The following is a 19,239-nucleotide window of genomic DNA, read 5'->3' as shown; positions in this document are numbered from 1 at the left end:
GTGAGCAGCTGGGATTTGGGTTCCCTATCACCTAGCAAAGCCTACGCAGTGCACCTCCACACATGCAGTCTATGCTGGCAGAAGAGGGACACAGCCTGGGCATGAACACCTCCGGGGGTGGCCACAAATCTGGCATTGCATCGTCCTTCAGTATTAAGGCTTCCTCTGTTTTTGGATACTGGCTGCTTCTCAAGGTGCTCTGGGGTGCTGACCTTCCCTTGTTGCTCTTTTCTTCTCCCAGGACCTTCCTCAGGTACCTGACCTTGCATGTTCCCTTGTAAACTGGAAACGCCTGGACATGGTCACCGTGGCTAAATCTAAGATAAATACAGATATGCAGAGGTTATCCCTGGTTTTATTGCCTATGCTGCAACTCCAAACAGGTGAGGTTAACTCTTGCCTGCCTCTACCCCACTGTTTGGGTTGAAACTATAGTAGCTGTCCCCTCTCTTTCTATTTTAATGTTTCTGAGGTAGCTTATGAGTATCAGGGATTCTGTTACACAAAAAAAAAAAAAAAAAAAAAAAAATGGTCCTCCCCTTTTTTTCCGCGATGCCAGCAGCAGCTTTTGCTAATGGAGGAGGACCTGGGCACTTGAAAAGGCTGCACATAGAGGTATGCTAATGCACTTGTACAGAAGAGAGAAAACCTCAAATTTCTAAGGCACTGGGAGGGGCATGAGGAAGTCATCTCTGTGTGTTTGTGTGTGAGGCACTGCCAGAGAAGATACATTGCTTTCTTTCGTGTATTTGAACACTTCCTATTTCTTTTGATACTTGCTCTTGTCAAACTTTTTCCCTTTGCCTGCAGATTCCCTGCTCCCTCCTGGGCATGAGGGCTGACTTATCTACCCACCGCATCAGCTTCTCTAGGCAGAGAGGTAAACACAGGCCCAGGGAAAAAAAGCTTTGTCAGCTTTTGACAGGAAGATTAAAAGCAGGCGGTTACCAAACCTAAGGCAGCACCAGTGCCCAACGCATGAATCTCAGTAACCACCACAAATCCCTCCACTTCAGAGGCTGCAGCAGAGTGAGAAATGTGCCCCACTTAGCTGTGACAACCGATCTGAGCCCCAGGGAGCTAAAGCTCAGTCAGCCATGGTGCTCCTTATTCTCTTGCCGTGATTATTGCTTTGCCCGCCCTACGCCAACACACTTACTGTATCAGCTGAGGATGTGCCATCCTCTGCCACCCTGCCTGGTGCTTCTGATGGCAAGGTGGGCCCTCCTGCAGTTCCTCCATCACCTCTTCAACTGCATCTGGGCTTGGACTGGACATGCAAAGTGGCATGCGCAGAGGCAATCAGCTGGCAGGTAACGTGTGCCCATGTCCTCAGATGTGGTGATGGTGTTTTACAGGGCAAATGCATCACTGGGGAGCTAGAGAGACATGAAGAGAGGGAAAATTGAAATGATCTTCCTGCGAAACATTGCTCAGGGCTTTTGCGGTATTCATTGATAACACTTTGGGTGGGATCACAGCTGCTTTGAGGCTAGAGGGGTCAGCTGGCTGTTCAGAAAGCGAGGAAAGGTATCATAGTTCAGTGCAAGGGTCTGTGAAACTGTATCATAATCCACCCACTTACAAAACATGATGTGTTATGCCACCACGACTATCCAGAAAGACTGCATGTGCATCAACAGTAATGAGAGAGGAATACATTATTTTACTGCCTCCTACAAATGAACCCACATTTGAATGGCCTCCTGGCCCAAAGTGGTGTAAACGACAGCATAGGGGTAGTACCCGAGATCAGCCTGACAAAGTATTTTGAGCATTCATTTCATGCAGCCCTTCTGGGTGGCTCAGGCACACACAGAAACGCACAACCTGGACTTCAGAAGCTTTGCACAAAACCCACGCGGTGAAGCAGCTTCAGCTTTCAGCTGAAGATCTCTCATGCCCCTTGCTGGAGAAACTGTGTAACAGCAGAGCTCCTGACAAAGGCTGGATGTGAAGAAAATAAAGCAGAGAATTACAGACAGTTAAAAATAAATAAAAAAAAGTCGTGGATCTATATCCCCATGGATAATGGGGTTTCCAGAAACTCATTTACAGGAGTAAACACTAACAAAGACAGCCACACAACTTAAGATGTAAACTAGGACATGCCAGCCACATTTTGGCACTGTGTGTCTGATGAAATACAGTGCAAATTCTCATGTTTTTAAAACCAGAAGGAGTGTTTCAGAAACTTGTAGTACACAGGAAATTATATTCGATGCTTATAAGAGATTTGGCATAGAAATAATTTGGTTGTCGTGTAAAGGTATTGAAATTAGCTTCAAAATAAGTAGCTGGTGTCCTGATAGCAATTTGGCTATCAGGTGTCCTGTTAGCCCCTGCTGGGCTCTGCATTGCCCCAGGCTGTTCCCATTGCTCAAGTTAGCAAGTTCCAGGCCAGCTGGGGAGTCCCTGCTTGGTACCGCTCAGAGTCTGTGACTGCAGCTTGGGCACAGCCAAACTGCCCGAGCAGCTCCTGCACACAGACAGCAAATGCCACGAGAAGGGCATTAACTTAAAAAGAGAAGTGGTTTGGATTTGTTGCAGTTACGTGGAAAAAGGAAATGCTACAAAAAGTTCCTCAAAAGTCAGTGAGACTGCTGTCCTTGAAAGTAGCTGGAGCTTGCTGCTGGTGGAGGGATCAGCAGTGCTGTGGAAAGGGGCTTTGCAGGTTTCAGCATCACTGCCTGACAAGATAGTTGCATTTGCATACTCGGCTAGCTCCCATCACTGTGTTGTTGTTGGTGGTGGTGTTTTTTTTTTTGTTTGTTTGTTTGTTTTTTTCCCTCTGCACTGCTCCACTTTGTTTTGTCCCACGTACAGGCTGTCCCAATCCCAAAATACCTTCCTGACAATTTCCTCTTGCTCTGGCTTGTTTTCCATCCTCAGGGAGACACCTTCCTTGGAACTGAGCTTGATTAGAAAAATGGGTAAGCCCCTGTAAGCAGAGTCACAGCTGTGTTCACAAATCAGTTTGCACTGGCCGATTCAGGAGAGGCAAGAGAAGTGGCACCTGGCTTTGAGGGAAACACAACGCTTTCCTTGCTGTGCATCAGGTGCAGGAGCAGCACCGGGAGAGCCTTGCAGGAGCCCAGACTGAGGCTATGGTTCTGCACGCACAGTCTTTGGGAAGCTTGAAGAAAGCCCAATTTGCTTTAAAATAGCCTTTATTATTATTATTATTATTATTATTTGGTAAAGATGATCGTAGTTGTTTGCTATTTAATGTGTTCCTAATGGAGCATAAAGTGAGTGGACTCATCTTTTAACATTTCATTTCCTCCTTTCTGCTTTGTCTCTTGGTAGTGACAGTAACCAAGCAGCCCAGAGGGAATTGCTAATGAAATTTCTGTAGCAATCCAAAACAAAATTGTTTTTAATCTAGGTCCTGCATAAACAAATGACTAATTTTCTGATGCCCTTTGTTTTAATCTTTAGTTTTCCAAAGTTAAAAGTAGCAGTAGCCACACATTTCTGATAACTGTGAGGGAGGAAAAGGATTTTTACTCTCAAAAGAAATTCCTGTGTCCGATGAGAAACTATCACATTTTCTAGTTTTATCAAATAACAGAAACTTTGATAAGAAAATAGTCAGAAACTGAGTCTGGAAGATGTCTGTCAAGTAGGAAATTGGAAAGGAGAAGACATGGTTGAAAATGGCACCGGGAACCAGTCAGAAACAAAGGAAATAGAACAAGAAGGAAATACTTAGGAACTGCCAAGATGTCTCCTGCAGAAGCTGTTTTAAGTTGTGCACGTTGACCATGAAAGAGGGAGATGCTTTTCCAAACCACTTGGCAGTATAACACACCCCATAGCTCAGAGCTATCTCTTGGAGACAAAAACCCTCCTCTGGTAGCACAGCTGAGGAGCTACACGCCCCAAGTCACAGCTACAGAATCCAGGTCCTTCATCGTGTTCTGTCCCAGGCATGTAGCAGTGGAAGTTACAAGATGACTACATCTGCTTTTTGTAAAAGAAAAACAAAACCAGGCTGAGCTTTTGCTCCCACTTCAGCTCTGCTAAGCCTCCTGTCACCGTCCCTCCTTGGCACACAAAGGAGTGAGCGAGGGTGTCCCTGGCTCCGGGGCTATCTCTGAGCGTTAGTGCTTTGTGGGCGCCTGTAAGGATGATGCTTAGCCTCTGCGTGCAAACAGGAGCATATAACTCCTCACTGAGTACACCGTGGGTGGCCCTGCTTTCCTCCTGTCACCCGGGACTGCCACCATCCTCATGAACTTTCAGGCCAAGGAAAAATAATGTGCAAACGCAAAAAGCTTGGCCACGGCCGGTCTGAAGCCGGTAAAGTCTTCCGCCTGCCAGCGATTGTGGGCTTGCTGTGACATTCTCTTGGTTCTTTTTTAAAGACCCACACAAACAGGGGAAATTGCCTGAGTGCCCGTACTGGGGGAACAATGAAAGGGAATATACACAATGTGCTATCATATTCACAAATAAATTGGAAAAAGAAAAAAAAAAAAAAAACAATATTTTTTCCTCTCACTAAAAAGGCCACTCATAAAAACACAAGACAAACAATTTTCAGACAAGTCTGGACAAAACTGATAGTGCCAATTTAAAAGAAAATGAAAACTCTTTTAGATGGAAAGTCCACCAAACCCACCCCATACTTTTAAGGCATTTCTTTGCCCATGCATTATGTGAATTGACTAAAACATGAAACTCCATTTGAGTGATTTTTTTTATGCATTGAAGTTGTTTTAATCTCAAAACAGAAAGAAAAAGAAAGAAAAAGAAAGAAAAAAATCCATATTTTTTACTGATTTTGTCTCCATTTCCATCTATGTTACTGAAATAGTTGTTAAAAAACACTTTTGACATTTTCTATTAGACAAACACTTTGTTCCTTTGATGAGCAAATCCTTAACTATGTTACTAGCGAAAAGAAAATAGAATCCAACTTTTGGGGAAAACCTAAAGCTTTCACCTGGTAAAAACACAGTGTTTTAGCTAAGAAATTTAAATTGAAAAAAATCAAACCAGTTGACATTTTCCTCTTCCCAACACATTTTGAAGTACACCTTCAAAATTAAGCTCATATATTAAAAAACAGAAGAAGGAAAATGAGAAAAGAATCTTCAGGTATTTTTTGAAACATCTTGCAGTGCAACCCTTCCCAATGGAAGCCACTGTTTTCAGTCATTTTTGTCCCATTTTCAGCTCAGTGGGACTTTGATGAAGTTCTTCATCTTGAACAGGATCTGTAGTGTTAGTTCTCATGCTTTTGATAAAGTCATTTGCTTAGCTTTGAAAATGCCCTGCATCACAGTCATTAATATTACTTGTATTAATGTCAGATTTAGAGACTGTTAGAAGCCCCAAGTGTTGCACAGCCACACAATACAAAGGTGGTTCTTGCCCTAAACACACCTCAGGAGTGCTGGCAGCATGGAGAGAGAAGAAGAAAATAGCCAACAACTAAGCAGCCAGAGCTGCTTTAAAATCATGGCATGCAAAGAAATAAAAATTAATAAATAAATAAATAAATAAAAAGTTGCCTTTTATTTGCTTCTGGCTTGGGAATCTTTAAATATTTTGTGTGTAAGCTCAGGCTTTCTGCAACCTCTTAGAGGACAAGAAAGCACTATTTTTAAAATGAAAGCTGAGAAACCCAAGTAATCAGAAGCTTTAAGGAAAATACCAAGTGTCATGAGAGTTGGCAAAACTCTACCACTGTTGGTTTTGGTTTTGTTTTTGTTTTTTTCCAGATACTGTTTTTAATGCAAAATGAAGGCTGTTTTCCCCTTACATTCTTCAGTACTATAGTTAAGGGTAATGTGTTGCCCTTTAAGCAAACACTTCTTTAAAAAAGCAATTTGATTATCTTCAATTATGCTATTATCAACAGCTGAGAGCAGCAAAATATCAAATCTTTATAATTATATTCAATTTTCCTCTCATTACAGACAATGAAGTCTGGATGGTCGTTTTCCTTTTTGTTTATAATTAGTTTCCAGTTACAATTATTTTCAGACTGTGATGCATTAGAACAACAAGAAATAGTTTGGATGGCAAAAAAGCAGGAGACAAATTACTTGCTACAAAAGTCTTTTTTTTTTTTTCTCTGGGACTTCAAAACCACACGGAAGTATTTATTTGACATAGACAAATGCTTCCTTTAAATAAAACTTTAATTCAAAGCTAAATTTGATCTACACGTCTCTAATTTGGAAGGGAGAATCCTGAGGTTTATAGATCATGTTCTCATGATGTAGTGCTCGTAACATAATACGCAGGGGCAGCAGCGAGCAGCGGAGGCTCTGTCCGTGAAAATCTGCTGGAAGTATTTGCTTTAGTCCTCTGGTCACTCGGCTGAATTATCTTCTTTTAATAAAGTAGCCTGTAAGGGATAACACACAGCTAATAGATAACTGTTGCATAGACAGTCTGTAACGTACTGCCCTAACAGTTGTGGAAGCGCAACATTTCTGCCACCCCTGCAATAAAATGAATTATTAATAAATGACGTGTGCGGGAAGCACTCAGTCTGGCTGCACTTTCAAGCTGTAAGAAATTCCTGGCCAGTGCTGTCCCCTCACGGTGCAGCAAGCCGCTAAGAGGGTCCCCAGCCCCCCAGCGCAGCAGTCGGAGCAGAGCTGCCACTCCGTGGTACGAGGAGAGGGTAGAGGATGCAGAAGGGTCAACGTGAAACAAAGCTACGGGACATACTGCAAAACTTGGGCTGGAGCAATGACAACGTCTTGCAAATTGTGTCCCCTGGTCAGCAGCTCAGCCTCAAAGGTACTGTGATAGAGAAAATACTGGCGAGGAACCCATAAATATCCCAGGGAGAGGAAATGATGCAGCAGCATAGATGATGCCGTGGACCTGAAAGCATTCCTAGCTCTTTTCTCAGTGATGTGCTGGTCCCACGGGACAGAGGAGCCGGGGGTACTGTCCCACACTTTGGCGTGCAGCTGGAGGGAAGCCAATGCAAGGAGTTTGTACCAAGAAATCCCCCGGGGTAGGAATAAACTGCACATTACCACCGTTACAGAAACCTGGTAATGTAGTGCTGATGACACTTTAATTAATCCAGAACAGAATGATTTATATTAATAATGCACCCATTAACTAGATTAAGAGCTGGTTCCTTTTAGATCTCAAAAGTTAATCGTCGGTGGAGAATCCCCAGCAAACAGAGATGGTGCTGTGGTGGGGTTTTTAAAGGAGGGGTATTTATATGTAATCTATTCGGTATTTTAACCGGTACCAGAAAGTTAAATATAAAATTACTGCTGATAAAATTCAGAAGTGACATGGAGATGGGCATGCTAGGGAAGAGACAGTGTTATGCTATCTGATCTGGGAGTGTTTGATTTAACAAGCATGGGCCCATTCACAAAACAGGGGGGTTCCAAGGGCAGTGCCATGCCCAGTGGTGCAGGCACAGCCCATCCCCACAGCACGATGGACAGCACCTGGCAGCACCGACTCTGGAAAGGGTGAAAGGCTAAAAAGGTCACTGGGAGCTAGCAGTGTAATGGCATGACAAAATACTAAGGTGACCCTGGAAGCAAAGAACAAAGAAGCCATTTGTGTACATGTGCGTTTCGGGCTAGGCGGACCCTAACCATGTTTTAAAGGGGAAGTTTAAAAACTGAACAGAGTTCACAGCAAAACCTGGAAAGCAATACAAAGACTGGTGAAAATGTCTTGCAATGAGAGCTTTAAAGAGATCAGTTTGTTAACTTACCCAGAAAGAAAGACTTTGTGTTCACTAGACTACAGTCTAGATATATCTTCCCAAGAAGAAAGTACCAAGACTGTATCAAAGAATAAAGGAAAGCATCAGAAGAACCGATGGCCACAATGTGGAAGCAGTCTAAGTCATACAGAGAATTAACACCCATGTTCATAACAGGGAGGGGGAATGCAAAGAGAAAGAGAAGTTATTTGTCCCGATTCCTTCAGATCAGAACTTGGTGCCTTCCCTAAAGATAGCTTTTTAGTTAAATGCAAGTTATTTGGCTGAAGTCTGGGTAGCTGCTTGCGATATATAGAAATGCACATTCCTACAGACTGCCAAAACATGTGACAGATGCCTAGGAACAAACCGCTGAGTTTTTAAGTGCTTGTGAGTGGAGACATTCCTCACTCTGCAGCCTTTGGGGGAGCTACAGAGAAAACATTTCATATGGAAAAGCAGTTCTGATCATTCATTAAGAATACACCAGCGCAGATTCTCAGGCCCCAGTGCTTTAAAAAAGGCATTATTGGTATGTGTCTCACCTAGACTAAAAGATTTCAGGACTGACCTTGGTCATCTCTTCTCTGGATTTATGGCTTCGGTTTGAGTGCTCGCTCCTGCTGCTGTCCCTGCAGCCCTGTCGTGGAACCATGCTGAGAACGGGATCCGGGCACCGATCTGGGTAAAAGGCAATCTGCATGCACACACTAATACTACAATAACTAAGCAGATTTTTTTTTTTCATGGATTATTTTTAACCTGGTCCAGCTCACCGCTCCAGTTCCCAGCCTGCAAACAGCTTTGTCAGCACTGCCAGGGCTGGGCAGAGCAGAAAATCCTAAAGCCAGCACTGCCTGGGGGCACACGGATGCTGAGGCTGATGCTGCCATGGGAGAGGTCCTGCTTTCCTCATCTCCTCTGACAGCAGTCCCACCACCTCCTCTTTGCTGGTGTTGGCACTCACCTGGCTAGCTTTCCGCAGGGTCAGCCAGCAATTTCAAAGAGGATGGTAGTGCCAGTATGAGGGACCGGTCCTGCTGGAGCAGCTCTCCCTACCTGCAGCATCACTCCAGTTTTGACAAAACCACAGCTCCAAATTCCCATACAGCTCTACAGTGCTCCCAGAGAGGGCTCCCTGGCTCCATACACAGATCTCAACCCCAGGCAGGATCATCCCACCCTGCTCACTGTCCCTGTCAGTGCCTTGTCCTCCTCTCTTATGTTACGTGGCCACCAGGTGAGCAGGCTCGGGTGGGCTCTCAAGGTGGGCTCAGCAGACGGTGGCACAACTGCCAGGGATCAGAGGAAAGAAAAAGTTGGAGGGGGTTGCATCTATGAGTCTGGATTTAGATCAGCAACCTGGAGGCTTCTTGCTCCGCTATTGAACTCAGCAGGATTTTGTGCCCTCCCTGGGGGCCTGTTCATCAGGCTTAACCCAGAGTCATTCATAATATACCTGCAGAGCACTGCATTGCCAACACATTCATACAGCTCTGCCATTAATGGTGAAAGGCTCATACACCAAAGCGAGGAAAAAGACATATCCCTGCTGGGTATGGGTGCAGTTCTCCACAGACGCATGCTTTCAAAGAGCTCTTCCCCACACCTCCTTCAGGGCCTGTCCCACCCTGCTGCGGTCACTGGTAACTGGGAATTTCTGGCCGGGTTTCCTTCTTAGTCATGTAATTTCCTTTTTGCCTTTTTTTGTGGGACTTCTTCAGATTTTCAAAGGGAAAAACCTCTATTCTGATTCTCCATCCAACAACCATTAATGTAGAAGAGAAATGTCCTTAATTTTCGTGTGGCTTCTCCCTGGTGCTTCCAGAGCTAAAAGCTGGCTGGCAGACTCACCAACCACCTCATTTTGCACTTCATAAGAGAACCAACGTGACAGTCCTGCCAATCTGAGTCCTTTCCATGTGAGGAAAAAGTGGTGTTTTGTTAATGGCGGCACAATTTTCCTTTCTGCTTGCAACCGCCTGACCTCTCCCAGAAGAAGGGGTAGGCCTGCCCCAAGGAACCTTTTCCTCGAAGCCTGGAGAGCAGACGTGAGCCCCCTGCTATGGACACCGTGTCCTGTGGTCATATAGCAATGCGATGGACACTCTGCATGTGGACTTGTAGAAGAAACTGAACGCTTTTCCGCCTCTCCCTGGGTCCCCTGTGGATGACAGCCAGGCAACCCCAGGGGAGCCAGCAGGAGGAACCCCCCACCCAGCCTGGTGTCCCCCCTCCTCACAGACTTGCGCTGGAACCCCCGAGGGTTTTTAGGGAATTTTTAGGGAATGCTGTGGTGCAAAGCACATCCAGCAGCTCGCGTGGCAGGGGTCTGACCTTCCAGCTGAAAGAGGTCCCCACCAGCCCACAGCACCACAAATGCTGATGGACATTTAAACACAGTTGTTGATAAGCCAGATTCTGTTTCATCCACTTTTGTGCGCAATATTTTTTACACAATTGGCTAAAAGCTCGGTGTCAGTGAAGGAACCCTTTTGTCTCTCTGGGACACCATCCAGTAGTTCATGCAGGAAGAGATCTGACAGTCTAATGCCGGAAAATTGACACCTAATTACCTCGTTCCTAACTGACTTTGCCATTTATAATGTTTTTATTTTGTAAGAATGCAGCAAATGGAGGGGACTTGCTGTGGGTGGCAGAATGGGGTCTGAACACCAGTGAGCCCAGCAAGGAGAAGTGCTGAAGCACTTGTACGAAAAAATTAATCCTATGTCTTCTTAATGAGGGAGGGGGCAGTTTGCTGAAGAAGGGGGGCGCCTTTCCAAGCCAAAAAGGTAGGTTTTTTGCAGAGATACCTCAGTCTTGTGCCGTGTTCCTTATGTGCCTAGTTTCTCAACAGAAAAGATGCAAAATGGATGACGGGATCAAGTGCACCCTCAGTAAGTTTGCAGATGACACCAAGTTAGGTGCGTGTGTCGATCTGCTCGAGGGCAGGAAGGCTCTGCAGGAGGATCTGGATAGGCTGGAGCGATGGGCTGAGGTCAACTGTATGAAGTTCAACAAGGCCAAGTGCCGGGTCCTGCACCTGAGGCGTAACAACCCCAAGCAGCGCTACCGGCTGGGAGATGAGCGGTTGGAAAGCTGCCTGGCAGAGAAGGACCTGGGAGTACTGGTTGATAGTCGGCTGAATATGAGCCAGCAGTGTGCTCAGGTGGCCAAGAAGGCCAACAGCATCCTGGCTTGCATAAGAAGCAGTGTGGCCAGCAGGTCTAAGGAGGTGATTGTCCCCCTGTACTCGGCTCTGGTGAGGCCGCACCTCGAGTACTGTGTTCAGTTTTGGGCCCCTCGCTACAGGAAGGACATGGACGTGCTCGAGAGAGTCCAGAGAAGGACAACGAGGCTGGTGAGGGGTCTGGAGAACAAGTCTTACGAGGAGCGGCTGAGGGAGCTGGGATTGTTCAGCCTGGAGAAGAGGAGGCTCAGGGGCGACCTCATCGCTCTCTACAGGTACCTTAAGGGAGGCTGTAGAGAGGTGGGGGTTGGTCTATTCTCCCACGTGCCTGGTGACAGGATGAGGGGGAATGGGCTAAAGTTGCGCCAGGGGAGGTTTAGGTTGGATGTTAGGAAGAACTTCTTTACTGAAAGGGTTGTGAGGCATTGGAATGGGCTGCCCAGGGAAGTGGTGGAGTCACCATCCCTGGAGGTCTTTAAAAGACGTTTAGATGTAGCCCTTAGTGATATGGTTTAGTGGAGGACTTGTTAGTGTTAGGGCAGAGGTTGGACTAGATGATCTTGGAGGTCTCTTCCAACCTAGACGATTCTGTGATTCTGTGATTCTGAAAATCTTCTTTGTGGGGATTTTATTGCCTGACTATTAAACACATAGGGACACACTTTAAGACAAGAGAACTCCCTCCCAATAAATTAGCATGCCCGTGTTTGCGAGGAGACATAATAGCTGTTATTTATATTGTACTTAAATATTTAATTTTCTTTGTAAATAAAAGCTTTATGCCTCCCTTTGAGCCTGCTCTTACCGCCTTAGACTGCAACAGCTATGACAAAACTATTACTTCAAATTAACATGGCATTCAGCATGCATTTGTATTACTTCCATGATTTTTATTGTGTTTTTAATTATTATTTTTTCTCGCAGTTCATTCATCAATCATATTTACAAGCCCATTGTCCGCCTGGCTGCCAGCGGAGTGTTCTCATACATTTCAGCACATAGACAGAAACTGCAAACTAGAGCAGCTCTGCTAGGATCTCTAATATTTCTGAGGAGTCTGAAGGTGCTGACAGCTTATGGTATGCCTGTCCCAGGCAAGTGCAAGTGCCTCAAAGTCCATCTATCTGTGGTTACTGGTAAGGGTAAAGTTACACAGCACGTTTACCCTTTGAGAAGGAATCCTCCCTCGAGAGGTTAGAAATGGGGAACAAAAAGCGTACCGCAGCTGGGGACCTGACGAACGGCACTCATTTAAACTTCAAAATAATCATCCGTGCTGCCGCTGTAAAGCAAGCTCATTCTGCACTTGTGTTGATTACCTTCCTCATTGTTTGGCCAGGCAGTATCTTTAGCCAACTCAAGTAATATACCACGACCTGGTCCTGAAGTCCTGCCACCCCCAAGCCCTCAGTGACAGCAGTGGAAGCAGCTCAAGGATGGCAGGAGCAGGCCTTGATTTCGTTTACGCTACGTCCTCACTACTCTCCATTCCACACCTCATCCGGTCCCTTTACAGCAGGCACCTCAGGATGGCAAGTAATAGGGAAGATCTGCATTTCTTGGGACTGCAGACGAGGGTATTTCTCAGGGCTGCAGAAAAAGGGAAGTAGCTCCAAGCACCGGAGCATGTACATTGCCACCACAGCCCTGTTCACATACAAGCTCATTGTCAACCAAAGGAACTGAAAAATTACGGCCATTTATCTATCCCTCTCTTTACCCCCCACTGTGCCTCTTTTGGCAAAGCAGCCGAGCAGTTTGCATTGTTTCAAGTTTAATGCTCGCAGATGGTTTTATTTAGAATTTGTTTTACTGGTGAGACATGTTTCCTCCGTTTATTAAATTATTCCTACTTTTTGTCAGTCATCGCGCTGCCCATAATTTCTGCGCAGAGCTCGGGGGGCTGGGTTCTTCTTGTTGCTGTCGGGTGGGTTGTGTTGTGTTGTGTTTTTTGGGGGGAGGATTAGAAACGAGTCCCCGGGCTCGCCTTTTCCTTGCGGGGGGCAATGACACCCCGGGAGGGCCAGGGGCACCCACAGGAGCCCGCAGGAGCCCCCTCGCTGCGGCCGAGGACCTCTCCTCCGCCTCTCCCCGGGCTGCCAGCGGCCCCCGGGGGGGCGGCCCGGCGGGCCCGGCCCGGCGGCAGGTGGTGGCCGCGGCGGCGGGCGGGCAGCGCGGGGGGAGCCCGGCCCGGCCCGGCCCGGCACGGGGCCCCTCGGCCGCCGGCTCCGTCCTTAAAAGCCTCCCCCCCCCCCGAGCCCCTGCCCGGCCGGGGCGGCTGCGGGCGCTGATCGCCGCCGGCTCGGCGCGGAACTCGCAGGCTGCGGAGCAGGAGGTGGGAATTGAGGGCGGTTTGGGTTTCCTCGCTATTTTTTTTTTCCTGCTTTGTGCGTGGTTGTTTTTTTTTTTTTTTTTTTTCCCCCTTTCTCGCTTCACCTCGGGCGCCAGGCACCGGGGCGGGCGTTCGCAGGCGAGGCGGGAGCGGCGCGGCCCCGGGAGAGCCCCAGCGGGCCGGGCCGGGCCGGGCCGGGCGGGCCGGCGGCGCCTCCCCCCGGTTCGGGGGGTCCCCGGGCTCGGCCCCCGAACGCCCCTCTCTTCCGTTCTCCATGTCATTTCCTGTGCTAATAAGATGGTGGTCACGGCCGGGAGGGAGGGAGCCGCCGCCGCCTCCGCCGAGCCCGGCCCGGCCCCGGGACCCGTCCTCGCCTCCGCCTAGCGAGCGGGGCCGGCGGGGCGGCGGGGAGGCAGGGCGCAGCCAGCCGGGCCCCCCCCCCCCGTGCGGAGCGGGCCCCCCCCTCCCCGGGACGCCGAGGCGGGCCCCCCGCGCCCGCAGCGCCGAGGTGAGTCAGCCCCGCTGGTAGCCAAGGTGGCCACGAACATGGCTGCGGGGGACGGGCGGGCGGCCAGCGCGGGGGCCCCGCCCGGGGGTCGCGCCGGAGGGCGGCGGGACGGGGGCGCCCGCGGCGGGGCGGCGGCGGCGGCGACCCGCGGCCAGGTAGCGCCCCCTCCTCTCCTCCTCCTCCTCCTCCTCCTCCTCCCCGCCCGCTCCCTCCCGGCCCCGCCGCTCCCCTCCCGCCCGCGCCGCGGCGGCGGGAGCGCGGCCGCTGAGTGACGGCGCCGGCGGCCAATGGGCGGCGGGGGCGGGCGGGAGGGGGCGGGGCGGAGCGGCGAGGGGCTCCCCGGGGGCCGCGGCCGGCAGCGCCCGGCGGGGAGGGGCTGGGGGGGGGGGGGGTGCCGGTGGCTGCCCCGCTCTGCCTTCGCCAGCGGGAAACGTCTGAAGTTCGTGACGTTGGAATAGCGTCGTTAAAGTGGTTGTTGTTGACCCGGTGGTCGTGGTGGGCTTTCTGTAAAGGCTTGCATGGAGAGGCTGAACGCTGTCCCAGAGACGAAGTGACTGGTTTTCGGTCGATAACCAAGTAGTAATGCCATGGCTGAGCCGGGGGGGCTCCAGAGGGAAGAAACCAGCTGCTAGAGCTTGGTCTGGAGATCCAAGCCGTGTGCCCGCTGGTGGGAGGGCAGGTGGGAACTGTTGGTGTGGATTCCCAGCTTAGCGTCGGGAACGTGTATCCGAGACCTGTGAACAACCAGTTCTCCTGAAAAAGCCAAAACAAGCAAAAATAGCTCTCCTTCCTCGGTTTGGGTTGCAGCTTTCTGGCATTTTAAGAAATCTGGGCTCTTAATGACACACATCAGGGCAGGCTGGAGGTTCTTCTTACTGTGGTGTGGAGCTCTCCAAGCACAGGTCCTTCTGCCCCGGGGCTGAGAGTTGCTGGAGGCAGGGACGTGTCTGGTGACAAGGAGCTGGCACGTGCCACCACGCTGTCACAGAGCAAGTCCCAAGGCCTGCTGGCAGGCAGCAGTGCCGTGGCGCAGGCCACAAGCATCCCTGCCCTGTATCTCTCTTGTTGTTTCTCTGCGCGTTGAAGTATTTCATCGCCAGCACTTCTCTGCGGCGCTGCTGCCTGAAGCTCTGTGGTGCAGGGGGAAGTGGCGTGGACCAGAAATCCTGTGCCGCTGCAGACAGTTTTAGTGTCGTCTTCTGCACTGACCTCCTCTGCGGTAGTCGGGTGAAGAAGGCTTTAGTTTCACAGGCGCTGACTCCTCCGTTCTCCCTTTGACCTCTTTCCTGCTACTGAAGGTTCTTTTAAATAGGAGAAAAAATAAAGCCTGTGGAGCAGTGGTCCTTCTAAAATGACACTGTGAAACGTTGCTTTTCGAGAATCCCTGCTAGCTGAACTTGCCGGTGAAAGTGGATTCCAGTAGCGAGTCCAACCTCCTGAAGAAAAAACAGAGGACAAGGCGAGAGGCAGGCTCTTGCCTTGCTGAGCAGCATCTTCAGAAAGAAGGCTAGGGAAACGTGCTCCAGAAACAGAGAAAGTGTGCAGGTAGAAGAGGCCGGGCAAAGCGCTGTGGAAAATACAGAACAGTTGTGTGGCTTCTCTGGAAGGTGAGGGCAGCCAAAGTGGACGGAGGAGTGACCTGGTGAGGAGGGCAGCACAAACATCCCACATTAGGGATGTTTTTCTTTAAAATGCCCATCACGCGGTTGGCAGGCACTACACTAATACCGGAGAGGATTGGGAAGGTTGAGAGCAGGGAGGGAAGACAGCAGAGGGGAAGGGGTGTAAATTTTGACTTGTCATCTGGAGTTGGGTTTGCAGTATGGATCTTTAGATGTTTAGTCACTGTCCTTACCGTGTAGGTTTCTGACTTAAGCTAGAGTTGGTGAGGGTAGCACTGGTGCTTTTCCCCCTTCCATCCCAAACAGCGCGCATAATTGCAAGAACCTATATGTTTCTGCGGAGAGAGTGAAGCAATTCAAAATATTGACACTTAAACCTTTGCCATTATGCTTCCCGGTCAATGCTGCGCTTGTGTGAGCGGGATAGCCTACATCCCCGAGAGCTGTTGTTCAAAGGGCTCCTCTGTCCGCAACATGGGGAGGCAGCGGTCCAGCCTTTCATACTCGGAACAGCTTCTCTGCAGTCAGAAGGTAAAAACATTATACATGTAATTTAAGGTTTAAGCTGCAATCTGCAGAATCTGGCAGCCTCTGGAGAGGGATCGGTAATGCATACTGCAGAGCAGCATTTCAGCACAGTCCCTCGGTCGCAAACAGCCATCAATAAGGGGCCCATCAGAAGGGTATCGTAAGGGAAGTCGTCCCATTTGAGCACACTGACAAATGGGTTCGTTTCTTTGCCCCTTTTCTTTTTTGCTCCCTAGGCTTTGGCTTTTCAGCCAGAATAGTTTTACTTCCGTGGTCTGAGCAGTGAATCTATGGTTTCTGTTAGTGGGCAAACTGTACCATGTCCCGCGCCTTGGTAGTTATTTGTAATTTCTGCATTTTCCATGAGAAATGTGCTTTAGGCACTTATATGATCATGAGAATTACTGGTGAAGGAGTCTAAGCTGGTGGATTGTTAACATGGAAAGTGAGTGTCTTCCCTTTAAAGGCTTTATGAAAAGTGTAGGTGCCTCGGGTTATGACTGTCAGAGGAAGGTGGAGACAGGATTTCCAAAATTCAGCACCTCTGTCAGGAGCCCGTTCTCCAGTACTGTGCTGGCAGCGGTGCTGCAGGAAGGATTAGCCCGAGGGGGCACTGAAATGAGCTTCAGTGGCGAGGCCGAGCACTGAACGTCAGGAGCACTCCCAGGGGCTCTGTAAGGTTGCCAGGATGGCTTTTAGGAAGGGGTGTTGTTTAGGAATTCATCTCAGGCTTGCTCTAAGTGGCTTCTCCAGAGAGCTAGCAGCATCCCCACCTTGCACCGGGCGCCTGCCCAGCGTGCACCCTGTGCAGGTCCATGGGCTGGGCACACCTGCATGCCTGGAAGCACTGCTTGCACCCTTCTCAGCGAGCATCGGAGCACCGCGGGCACGTGGCTTTTGCTGGCTCCCAGCGAGTGCTGCTTTGGAGAGTATCATGTTGAAGGCCAGTAATTGGAGCTGATGTTGGCCAGGGACATCAGCTGTTTCCAGGCTGATAATCGACTTCAAATGTTGTCCAGTGCATTCCCACTCAGTACAACGAAGCTTTATTTTGAAAATGTGTCACATAAACTATATCATAATAAACTGAGTGCAGTTAACTGCAGTCCTACACCCGGAGCCTCAAATAGCTGAGCAGACGAGGTTTACGTACTATCTTCCTTGAAAGGTGTCCTAAGTTTGGCTGGGGTTACCTTTTCACTCCTAGCACATCCCTCTTTACACCTTTCATTTGAATAATCCTTGACTTGCTGGTGTCTGTGTGCTTCAGGGTATTCGGAAGGGTTCTGTTCTTGTATGTTTGTTTGTTGTTTTTTTTTTTTCCCAAGCTACTAGAGCGTACTTAATTAGGTCTGCTGCTCTCCTTCAATTGGAGACATTTTGCTTGGAAAGGCTGATGCAGATGTTAAATATGCCACAGTTTGCAGAGTCCAGTCTTTTCATTCAGAGGAAATTAATGAAAATACTTGGAAACTAAAGGAAAAATCAGTATTGATGACATACGTCTGTGAACAATAACATACATTCTGGAGCTGTGTACTTGCCTAGGCATGCAGTGTTTGTTTTTTTGATTTTTTTTGTTGTTGATTTTTTTTATTTGAGCCCATATGAGGTCAATCAACTTTTGAAGAATAGAAACGAATCAGTTACTGAATTTTTGTTCCCCTTACAACCGCAAAGAAAACTTTGTTATATACAGTGTGTAAGTTGCTTTGTTCCTTAACGATTTTTTCCCAGACCACGTAGTGACGGACTGACTGATGGGTGCAGCAGTACCTGACTTCTTGCGCGGAACCTCGCCAGCCAGCACTGCGTTGCTATTGCAAAGACGGCACCTCCAGAAAGGTGGATCCACTTACTGCGTCTCCTAGACGTGTTGAGAGCTAGCACCAACTAAATCAGATGTTAACGTGTGCTCCCTAGGTCTGAGGGACTTAACTGGTGGTTGTGTTTCCTTTTAACCAGGTCTCATTCTGTTGTCAGGTGTTGAAATGTTGCCTTTGAGTTCTCTTGGTGTAGTCAGTGAATTTTCGTAGTGTGCCAGTGACTCGTGTGCTTGAAGTCACTGTGATGTGCCCCCTCTTCTCTTTGGACAGGCATTGAATGAGCTCTTCTGTGCTTCCACTAATCAGCATTTTAAAAATGCCCATAGTGTAAAGGATTAGCTATTTCTGTGCAACCCGACACCTTTACGTCGAAGACACGCTCGAGGGGGTGTTGGAGGGGTAGACCAGAGGTGCTTGGCTCCTGCTGGAAACTTTTTGCTGCATTAGGATATGCAGGATCCGAACACCCCTCTCTCTGTATGGAAGGGAATGTGCAGATCAAGTGGTGGTGGTGGTGAATTCAGCACACGGATATCTGATTTCTTGGCAGATCTGACACTGGGAGTATCTGGACTGCTGCCTGCACCAAGGAAAGGGGGTCGGTGTGACCCACGCTCAGCCAGTACTCATCCAAGCGGTGTAACATGAGCCCCTAACCTGTAGACAGATTTACCAGCCCTGAATAATGTCTGTTGTACTGTGAGATCTTATCTCCCTAATGGCCTGCAAGAGGGTACAAACTAGAAGAAATAAATATGGCTTTTGCTTTCCCTGCATTTTGTAGAGCAGTTGATTTGTGCTCATTCTGCTCGGTGTGTTCATTAGTGCCTTTCAAGGGGTGAGCTAGTTTGTTAGAGTTTTAGAAACAGCTGAAAGTATGATTTACGTGTATCTTCTCACTTTCCCCCCAAATAGCTTGGAGGGGATGGAGACAGAAGGCTGAATCTGTGCAAAGAAAAGAGCTGCTTGCTGTGTCCTGTAGCCCAGGAAGGGTGACACCACTATAACAAGCATCAAGGAGCCATCACATAACATCCTTCAACAAAAGCAATATGGTACCAAATGGGCAAATGACACCAGAGCAGGATGTGGTATTGATGTTACGTCCATACCCACAGGTCCCAGCTGAATGGGGACCCCCCTTGTGGCTGAGACTGCCTGCCTGGAGGTGTCAGTGCTCTCTGCTGCGGAGGCTTTGGCAGCTGGTTCCCAAAGCTTTTCCTTGGGGTGGCGGGAAGGAAGGGGCCTTGCGCAGTGGCCAGGTGCCTACTGGAAGTCCTGAGGTCTGATGGAGGGGCGGGAGGTGTCTCACCCGCCGTTAGGATGAAGAGCTGTGGGTTGTGATCTGTGAGTAGTGCCGGCTGCTCGAGAAACTTGATGTCACGTGGCCGTATCAAGGATAAAATTGTGTTTTGTGGCTTGTGCTTTTCATGCGACAGAATTTAGGGGAAGTTTCTCAAAAATCACCAGCGTTATAAAGGTGTGTGTATACACTGGTGTGCATAAAGGCAGACGGGGG

At 48.8% G+C, this 19,239-nt stretch overlaps 1 protein-coding gene and 1 long non-coding RNA gene across 5 annotated transcripts in view; both read left to right on the top strand.

Annotated features, from left to right (window-relative positions):
* Window positions 1-8,298, top strand: part of LOC310901236 — a 44,081-nt gene extending 35,783 nt beyond the window's left edge. Inside the window, exon 4 of the long non-coding RNA XR_014585646.1 lies at window positions 242-8,298. This is a non-coding gene — a long non-coding RNA (uncharacterized lncRNA). The remainder of the gene's footprint in view (window positions 1-241) is intronic.
* A 4,790-nt stretch (window positions 8,299-13,088) lies between these two features.
* The window catches only part of PRDM11 (PR/SET domain 11), a 47,518-nt gene continuing 41,367 nt past the window's right edge, over window positions 13,089-19,239 (top strand). The window contains exon 1 of one of the 4 annotated variants that reach the window (XM_083840442.1): window positions 13,089-13,239. Coding sequence is in view for 1 of the 4 variants with exons in the window: in XM_083840440.1 (XP_083696566.1) it covers window positions 13,511-13,744 (234 nt within the window). In the remaining 3 variants the exon portion in view is untranslated. Of the gene's footprint in view, window positions 13,240-13,431; window positions 13,745-19,239 lie in introns of those variants that run through there. The other 3 variants (XM_083840439.1, XM_083840440.1, XM_083840441.1) reach the window with 3 other exon arrangements.

Source organism: Anser anser (genome assembly GCF_964211835.1).
Source record: "Anser anser genome assembly, chromosome: 5".
Lineage (NCBI taxonomy): Eukaryota > Metazoa > Chordata > Aves > Anseriformes > Anatidae > Anser > Anser anser.
The sequence above is the reverse complement of the archived record's forward strand: the minus strand, read 5'-3'. Positions and strand labels throughout refer to the sequence as shown.